At 49.9% G+C, this 9,709-nt stretch overlaps 1 protein-coding gene across 2 annotated transcripts; it reads left to right on the top strand.

The window, feature by feature from the left end:
- The first annotated feature begins 1,927 nt into the window (after positions 1 to 1,927).
- Positions 1,928 to 5,977, top strand: LOC121560566. 2 transcript variants are annotated; one of them, XM_045216479.1, is made up of 3 exons: positions 1,928 to 2,421; positions 4,542 to 4,745; positions 4,848 to 5,977. In XM_045216479.1, exons 1-3 carry the CDS (start codon positions 2,005 to 2,007, stop codon positions 5,040 to 5,042), a joined length of 816 nt encoding a protein of 271 aa, XP_045072414.1. In that variant the 5' UTR covers positions 1,928 to 2,004; the 3' UTR covers positions 5,043 to 5,977. The 2 variants fall into 2 exon arrangements, with proteins under 2 accessions (XP_045072414.1, XP_041729445.2); XM_041873511.2 differs by having other exon boundaries at positions 4,542 to 5,977.
- The last annotated feature ends 3,732 nt before the right edge of the window (positions 5,978 to 9,709 follow it).

Genomic DNA, 9,709 nt, shown 5'->3' with positions numbered 1-9,709 from the left:
CATCGTTCACCTCCTGAGCCTAAGAACTCGATCACGGGGTCTTGGAGCTTCATTGTATTAAATGTTCAAGGATTGCTAGGCTGATACTATAACCGGATCCCATTGATAAACAAAACCACAGAAAAGAGGACCGTTCGGGTACTCCCAATCTTGCAACGTGAGTAAATAAGGAAGGACAAAGAGAACCCGGGTAACCTAGGAACCCAGGGAGGAGGCCAGCGATTCCCTAAAACAGATATGAATCGCAAGAAACCAAGCCTTGGAGGCTTCGAGACATTGATATCCAAGAGCAAAGATCTGTTTAACAGCAGAATGTCAGCGATACCTAACGGCCCCATGCTGAGCAAGGTCCGTTTCAGGGGCAAGCTGGGAGGTGCCATTGCAGTCATCACCTCTCTCATCGTGGGATTTCTCACCATTCCCAACAACGTTCTCTACTTCATTGACAACAGGCACGTTACCAGGACCACGGGCCGGCTGGACTCAGCCGCAACGCAGTCGCCTCCTTCCGAAGGCAGACCCGAATACCAGCACGCTTACATCCACGCAGGGATAGCCCTCATCACGCTCGGTTGCCTGGCCATGGTGGTGAGCATAGTGCTCAGCTACTTCGCAGCCAAGAGCAAAAGGAAACTGGACGACTCCGAGGGCTCCTACGGGGGTCCGGAGTCTACCAATAGCACCAGGACCGTGCTGACGTGCCTGATCATGATGAACATTGAGCTGTTCATGGCCGTGATCGCAGGCTGCATGGAGTTGCTGTACCGACCTCTGATCAGCAACCAGCAGAGGTTGCATAACATGGAGTGCGCTATCGCCGTGTTCAATATCATAATCTACCTCATGTACGTGGTGACCATGGTGCTGACATCTACCATCCTAAAGGGGAAGCACGAAAGGATCCCGGTTGATTGTCAGAGAGACATCCCGGATGTGGTGACCATACCCTCCTCAGCTCGAGACTACATGAGCAGCAGAAACGTCAACCCTTACAATTCGCAGTCCAGCTTCATGTAAGGACCTCCATCCATCGTCTCTGTAATCTCCACCTCTGTCTGAGCTGAGAACCGAGGGGATGGTAGCGCTAGACCTTACCCAGACCGTTTGGTATGGCTATAGTAGTGATATTTTCATGGAACCCAGAGTATGTTGAGCGTTGTGCACGGTGTTGTACGTTGTGTTTACAGCCCCAGTCCCCGGTGTAAAGATCTGCATCGCCCGAAACACAAAGCTGTCTACAAGACCCGGAGCTTCAGAAGGAATGCAAAACAATCTTGACACTGTCACTCATGGATAGACCCTAGGTCTCCTTACAATGTAAAATCAGTTGTGTAGCTTAACACATGTTGTCCCTATTGTGCCTTTGTTACTTGGTTGTTGGCGATGAACATTACGTGTCCCACTAGTGGACTACCCTCCCGTGTGCATTTCAACCTGAAATATATATGTGATTTTTGTGGTGTAAATGTGAGTAAATGACAGTGAATAAATGACAAGGAACAAATCGTCTTAGCCTCTGGTGTATCCTTTATTGACACAGGTTCATCACTTCAACATAACAATACTATGCATAGGAACATTGACAACATTCACAGGTGTAGGTAGGGATGATATGAAAGCGTACATGAGCTGGGTACATATTACCGACTCACGCCACTTCTTTATTCCAACCGGACAAGCGTGGCAGATAGGATAGTGGTAGACTGTGTAAAGACCTTCACTATAGGGCTATGCGTGCAGTGTGTACGGACATATATATTTACATGCGAATGGCACACATTAATACATCTCACACCACCCTACATTAACCATATACACACACACACACACACACACACACACACACACACACACACACACACACACACACACACACACACACACACACACACACACACACACACACACACACACACACACACACACACACACACACACACGGATCCCATAGACGCTACAGTATAATAATCATAGAACCGAGTCATTAGGTTTCGAACAGCATACATGATGTCTCACGAGGCCAATATCGATACACACAGACCTAAACCCAGACCGATTACCAAGAAACGGTGCTTGGGGCACAACGATCACAACCTCTCTACCGAGACAGCCCAATCCTCCATGACATCCCAATGCAATGCCCTGTGTGACGTGCAAAATGAGTGCTCAAATCACGAAAGTCCTCCACGACGCAGACGCCGAAGCGGACGTTACCAGGTACCGGGCGAGGATGAAGTGGAGACAACCGTGAATGAGAAGAACAACAAGAAGCAACAAGACCAACACCGCAGTGTACATTTCAGCAAGCCCATAGCCCAGGTACCGGGCGAGGATGAAGTGGAGACAACCGTGAATGAGAAGAACAACAAGAAGCAACAAGACCAACACCGCAGTGTACATTTCAGCAAGCCCATAGCCCAGGTACAGTTCGTGTCCATGTCGGAAGACTCCAGGGAGGCACGCTCATCATATTGGTGGCGGGTTGCAGTCAATACCAAACTGCTCCAAAGGAGGATACGTGAGTTAGAGCCGTCAATATCTAGATGTCTAGACGAAAATCACCGGGACCGCATGAGGAACTATATACGGGTTAGGCTCGAGAGCGATTGTCACTGAGCGCTCCTCTGGGGAAACCTTATCTGGGCACAGCAAACTCTGCCCAGTTGATCACTGTGACAACAACTCGCTCTGCGCTCTCATCAAACCCACCTCTGATAACCCAAGCAGGCCTTCCTATACACTCCTACATCGCCACCAGTAATCTACACCAGGATCACCCACCGAATCGACTAACGCAATGGCCTCGTGGTACAACTGTCTCCTGTTGAAGAACAGGACCCTGACAGATCACGAGAAGGAAACCCTGGACCGTGTCAATGTGAAATCCCTCAGCAGTGATGGAGTCAATGCAATGATAGGACCCAAGGACAGTCCCTTCACAAGACCCATGTACCTAGAGTTGACACACTACCACCATCTCGACTCTCTGTTAGCCATGCTTGCGAGCTACGTCGACCCGTCAGTGAAAAGCTTGTCTGACTACCCCGTGAGACACGTGCAATTTGCAGCACCGCAGCAACTCCTAGTCCAACCTTCACAAGACTCAAAGTAAATAAGATGACAGGGGCAACAGTCATCGTTGGAAACAACCAACACCACAAGATTTCCTGGACCCTGGATCTAGCACCAGCTGAGGCCGATCACTAATACCAACCCCAGTTCCATACCCTCCTCAGCTCGAGACTACATGAGCAGCAGAACCGTCAACCCTTACAATTCGCAGTCCAGCTTCATGTAAGGACCTCCATCCATCGTCTCTGTAATCTCCACCTCTGTCTGAGCTGAGAACCGAGGGGATTGGTAGCGCTAGACCTTACCCAGACCGTTTGGTATGGCTATAGTAGTGATATTTTCATAGAACCCAGAGTATGTTGAGCGTTGTGCACGGTGTTGTGCGTTGTGTTTACAGCCCCAGTCCCCGGTGTCAAGATCTGCATCGCCCGAAACACAAAGCTGTCTACAAGACCCGGAGCTTCAGAAGGAATGCATAACAATCTTGACACTGTCCCTCATGGATAGACCCTAGGTCTCCTTACAATGTAAAATCAGTTGTGTAGCTTAACAAATGTTGTCCCTATTGTGCCTTTGTTACTTGGTTGTTGGCGATGAACATTACGTGTCCCACTAGTGGACTACCCTCCCGTGTGCATTTCAACCTGAAATATATATGTGATTTTTGTGGTGTAAATGTGAGTAAATGACAGTGAATAAATGACAAGGAACAAATCGTCTTAGCCTCTGGTGTATCCTTTATTGACACAGGTTCATCACTTCAACATAACAATACTATGCATAGGAACATAGACAACATTCACAGGTGTAGGTAGGGATGATATGAAAGCGTACATGAGCTGGGTACATATTACCGACTCACGCCACTTCTTTATTCCAACCGGACAAGCGTGGCAGATAGAATAGTGGTAGACTGTGTAAAGACCTTCACTATAGGGCTATGCGTGCAGTGTGTACGGACATATATATTTACATGCGAATGGCACACATTAATACATCTCACACCACACTACATTACCCATATACACACACACACACACACGGATCCCATAGACGCTACAGTATAATAATCATAGAACCGAGTCATTAGGTTTCGAACAGCATACATGATGTCTCACGAGGCGAATATCGATACACACAGACCTAAACCCAGACCGATTACCAAGAAACGGTACTTGGGGCACAACGATCACAACCTCTCTACTGAGACAGCCCAATCCTCCATGACATCCCAATGCAATGCCCTGTGTGACGTGCTAAACGAGTGCTCAAATCACGAAACTCGTCCCACGACGCAGACGCAGACGCAGAGGCGGAAGCAGACGCAGACGCAGAGGCGGAAGCAGACGCAGACGCAGACGTTACCCGGACCGGGCGAGGATCACGTGGAGACAACCGTGAATGAGAAGAACAACAAGAAGCAACAAGACCAACACCGCAGTGTACAGTTCAGCAAGCCCATAGCCCAGGTACCGGGCGAGGATGAAGTGGAGACAACCGTGAATGAGAAGAACAACAAGAAGCAACAAGACCAACACCGCAGTGTACATTTCAGCAAGCCCATAGCCCAGGTACCGGGCGAGGATGAAGTGGAGACAACCGTGAATGAGAAGAACAACAAGAAGCAACAAGACCAACACCGCAGTGTACATTTCAGCAAGCCCATAGCCCAGGTACCGGGCGAGGATGAAGTGGAGACAACCGTGAATGAGAAGAACAACAAGAAGCAACAAGACCAACATCGCAGGGTACAGTTCAGCAACCCCATAGCCCAGGTACAGTTCGTGTCCATGTCGGAAGACTCCAGGGAGGCACGCTCATCATATTGGACGCGGGTTGCAGTTCATGCCAAACAGTTCCAAATGAGGTTACTTCAGGTAGAGCCGTCAATATGTAGATGTCTAGACGAAAATCACCGGGACCGCATGAGGAACTATATACGGGTTAGGCTCGAGAGCGATTGTCACTGAGCGCTCCTCTTGGGAAACCTTATCTGGGCACAGCAAACTCTGCCCAGTCGATCACTGTGACATCAACTCGCTCTGCGCTCTCATCAAACCCACCTCGGATAACCCAAGCAGGCCTCCCTATACACTCCTACATCGCCACCAGTAATCTACACCAGGATCACCCACCGAATCGACTACCGCAATGGCCTCGTGGTACAACTGTCTCCTGTTGAAGAACAGGACCCTGACAGATCACGAGAAGGAAACCCTGGACCGTGTCAATGTGGAATCCCTCAGCCATGACGGAGCACCAGCTGAGGCCGATCACTAATACCAACCCCAGTTCCCCGTACAACATGTTGTATGTCAATGACACCGAATAAACGTAAACAACTAAACATGTCATTGAACACATCTGTGTCTCTCATTTCATTGTTTATGTTTATTTATCCTTTAGATCTGTCTCTCCGTTATTGCTATCATATCCGAACTAGCATATTCATTACACTTGTATCAGATCATTGCAGCCGCTATTGCCTATGCCTGAATAGGTAAGGACACTATAGGAACGCTAGGGGGAGACGATGAGAATGCACACACAAGCACACCTAGGTAAATGTGCTCATGATCATTGCAAGGCTCAGTGAAGCCTAATCTAGGTTCCATTCAACTGTCCAAGGACAGCGTGTTAGAGTGAAGTTATTAGAAAAGCATCGTTGCAGCCGCTATTGCCTATGCCTGAATAGATAATGACACTATAGGAACGCTAGGGGGAGACAATGAGAATGCACACACACACACACAAGCACACCTAGGTAAATGTGCTCATGATCATTGCAAGGCTCAGTGAAGCCTAATCTAGGTTCCATTCAACTGTCCAAGGACAGCGTGTTAGAAAAGCTATTAGTTATTAGAAAAGCACAGTCCACAAGCCGGTGAAGCCCCTCTGGCGGTTATGCGTTGTGTTTGCATGTGTTTTCGTTCACCCTGTATGTTGTATGACCACTAGATGTCGGCATCGTACCGCTGTAAAATGATAGGTCTTTGATAACCCTCCCGTTGTCTTGTCCGGGTCAAAAAGACCCAGGCTACGTGTTAGAGTGAGTGGCTGTGTAACCCCTAGCGTTGCCCTGTCTTGTCCGGGGTCAGACAGACCCAGGCTACGTGTCAGTGCCTATGTGTTAGAGGGAGTGGCTGTATATCCCGTGCCGCTGTCCTGTCCTGTCCTGTCCTGTCCTGTCCTGTCCTGTCCTGTCCTTTCTTGTCCGAGGTCAAAACGACCCAGCCTACGTGTCAGTGCCTATGTGTTAGAGCGTGTGGCTGTATATCTCCTCCCGCTGTCCTGTCCGGGTCAAACAAAAATAAAAAAAAATAAAAATAAAAAGACCCAGGCTACGTGTCAGTGCCTATGTGTTAGAGCGAGTGGCTGTATGACCCCTAGCGTTGTCCTCTCGTGTCCTGGCTGGGGTGAAAACGACCCAGGCTACGTGTTAGAGTGTTAGAGCGAGTGTGTGCTGTGCTGTGAACGGGACCCTTGCAAATGAAATTAAATCAACTTTTTATTGGTCACATTGTAGGTACAGACATTACAGTGAAAAGTGTTACTTGGTAAAAGAATCTGGTGATTTCCTTGTAATATTGTAGGTGTGTGTGTGTGTGTGTGTCACTAGTCGAGGACAATGCTGGAAACCCAAGATAACCATTTCCTCGACAAGTGAATATATGTCATCTGCTCTTCGGCTTGCTGACAATTGAACATCTCCGCACGTGTTTCATTCTGACAGTCTGTCAACTTGTAGACTTGCGGTACAACATTTTGGGTTTTCGTGAAATCACAAGGTATGCCTAGGCTCGCAGGGATCCCCATCATGGCGTGTTGTTTGGGGCCAACAGAAAAGCCTTGAAATATCCAGGCGACTGTCTTCATCAGAAGTGTCTGTTCCTCATCTGAGAGATCTGTCATGTGGACACCGCTACACACGGATGAGATGTCGCATGGCATTTGCCGATATTTTGTCCGATAATATGTCAACAAATGGTCTCGGACGTGGCTGTGACGAACGTCCATGTCCCACATGTCGTAGTACAAAGCACAAGTACAAGACTCGCTGTCGTCGAACCCGGTCAACGTTGCAGCACAGGGACACCATCCCACAGCTTGACGGTGTATCTTCTGCACATGGTGGTCCCGGTGTGTCACCATGATGTGTGACACTGCACCGTGGTAAAACCACAAGAGCAGAGCCTGTCCTACGACCCGAACGAGCCACAGCTCATACCTCAACAGACTATATTTGGGTTCGACAAATAGTCTCACCTCCAGTTTGTTGTTGGGCATGACCGAGAGGCTTTTCACCGTGTAGCCGAGAAGTATGGGTATGTTGTTCACTACTCGATTGAACGCAGAATAGATGTCGTTGAAGTTGATGGTGCTCAGATTCAGTCGAGTCGACCCTCCGACGATGCCCAGACCGATCACGGTGGCGACGGCGGTGGTGGTGGTGGTGGTGGTGGTGGTGGTATTGTCGGTAGTAGTAGTTACGTGACTGGAGTCCGACGTGTGTATGTCAAACACTGCAGTGATGCAGTAAGAATCGCCCCTTGACGTTTTCTGTGTTCTGGAAAGTCGACATAGCTTCGATGGATGGATGTTGTTTGTCTGTGAGACACGAACCTGTTATATTGTGGATTCAATGACCACTCCCATAAAAATAATAAATTATATTATATTCATTTATTTATTTATTTTCGGGGGTTAATGTTAGAGCCTAGGTGTTAGCGCGAGTGGCTCGCTGTATATCTCCTCCCGCTGTCCTGTCCTGTCCTGTCCTGTCCTGTCCTGTCCTGTCCGGGTCAAAAGGACCCAGGCTACGTGTTAGAGCCTAGGTGTTAGAGCGAGTGGCTGTATATCTCCTCCTGCTGTCCTGACCGGGTCAAAAAGACCCAGGCTACGTGTTAGAGCCTATGTGTTTGAGCTAGTGGCTGTATATCCCCTCCCGCTGTCCTGACCGGGTCAAAAAGACCCAGGCTACGTGTCAGTGCCTAAGGTGTTAGAGCTAGTGGCTGTATAACCCCTAGCGTTGTCCTGTCCTGTCCTGTCCTGTCCGGGTCAAAAGGACCCAGGCTACGTGTTAGAGCCTAGGTGTTAGAGCGAGTGGCTGTATATCCCCTCCCGCTGTCCTGACCGGGTCAAAAAGACCCAGGCTACGTGTTAGAGCCTAGGTGTTAGAGCAACTCGCTCTATGTCTCCACCTGCTGTCCTGACCGGGTCAAAACGACCCAGGCTACATGTCAGAGTGTTAGAGCGAGTTGCTGTATAACCCCTAGCGTTGTCCTGTCCTGTCCTGTCCTCCGCTCGGTCTGGGTCAAAACGACCCAGGCTACACGTTAGAGGCATAAGCTCTGAGCCAGAGGTACTAGGTAAGCCGTAAACAAACACCAAAACCAACACCAACACCAATAACTACTACTACTACTACTACTACTACTACTACTACTACTACTACTACTACTACTACTACTACTACTGCTACTACTACTACTACTACTACTACTACTACTACTACTACTACTCTACTCCTCTACTCCTCACTACTACTACTACTACTACTACTACTACTACTACTACTACTACTACTACTACTACTACTACTACTAATATTGCCTCCGTGGCATGTCCGGACACGTGCCGAAGAGAGAGGTCTTGGGGACTTCCCCAGCCTGGGTGCCGAAGCTATTATGAGTGCTGTGCGATTCACGGCCAAACAGGTCCTAGAACAGATATTTTCCAATGACTCTGACTGCGATGAGGAAGCGGACGAGGAAGCGTCCGAAGAAGAAGACGGGGAGGAATACAACCCAGAGGACGAGGAGACCACAGAGGACGACGACGACGACGACTACGACGCCGCAGCCGCCCGACGCCGCCCGATGACGAGGACGATGTCCAAGTAGAAGAAGGTCAAGGCGTAGAAGACGAACGAGACGATGACGACGACGGCGACGACGACGACCAACAAGAAGAAGAAGAACAACAAGGGGAAGAACAAGGGGAAGGTGAAAGTGAGCGAGGAGAGCGAGGAGACCTCCGCCGCTTCCGCAGCCGCAGCAGCCGCCGCCGCCGCAGCATCAGCCCCAGAACACAACACGATATCCCTCGAGTGGAAAGAGAGACATTCGTGTCGAGAAACGGCCAAATCCAATGGTGCTCGGTGCCCTGTGACAACAATCGGGCGTCGGAGGGGCGCGGCAGCGGCAAATAGTAACAGGCCGGTTGCTGAGGTGCCGGAGGACATGAGGCCCGGGCCTACTAGGCAGGCCGTAGGCCAAGCCCGCGACATCCTCTCCACGTTCCGCTTGTTTTTCACACCCGAGATAGAAGACATCATCCTGGAGATGACCAATCTGGAGGGCGTTCGAAAATACGGAGCCCGAGGCGACGGCGACAGCGGCGACGACGACCACCGCCGCCACTACGCCGACGACCACGAAAACCACGAAAACCACGAAGACCGTGACCGCGGCGGCGGCGGCCGCTGGAAAGCGATGGACTCCACAGACCTGAGAGCCTACGTAGGGCTGCTCATCCTAGCCGGCGTGTACAGGTCCCGAGGCGAAGCGGCCTCTAGTCTCTGGGACGCCGAGAGCGGAAGGACCATTTTCCGCGCAACCATGCCGCTCAAAGTCTT

This window comes from Coregonus clupeaformis, unplaced genomic scaffold, assembly GCF_020615455.1.
Source record: "Coregonus clupeaformis isolate EN_2021a unplaced genomic scaffold, ASM2061545v1 scaf0720, whole genome shotgun sequence".
Lineage (NCBI taxonomy): Eukaryota > Metazoa > Chordata > Actinopteri > Salmoniformes > Salmonidae > Coregonus > Coregonus clupeaformis.
Note: the sequence above shows the minus strand (reverse complement) of the source record. Positions and strands in the feature narration are given on the sequence as shown.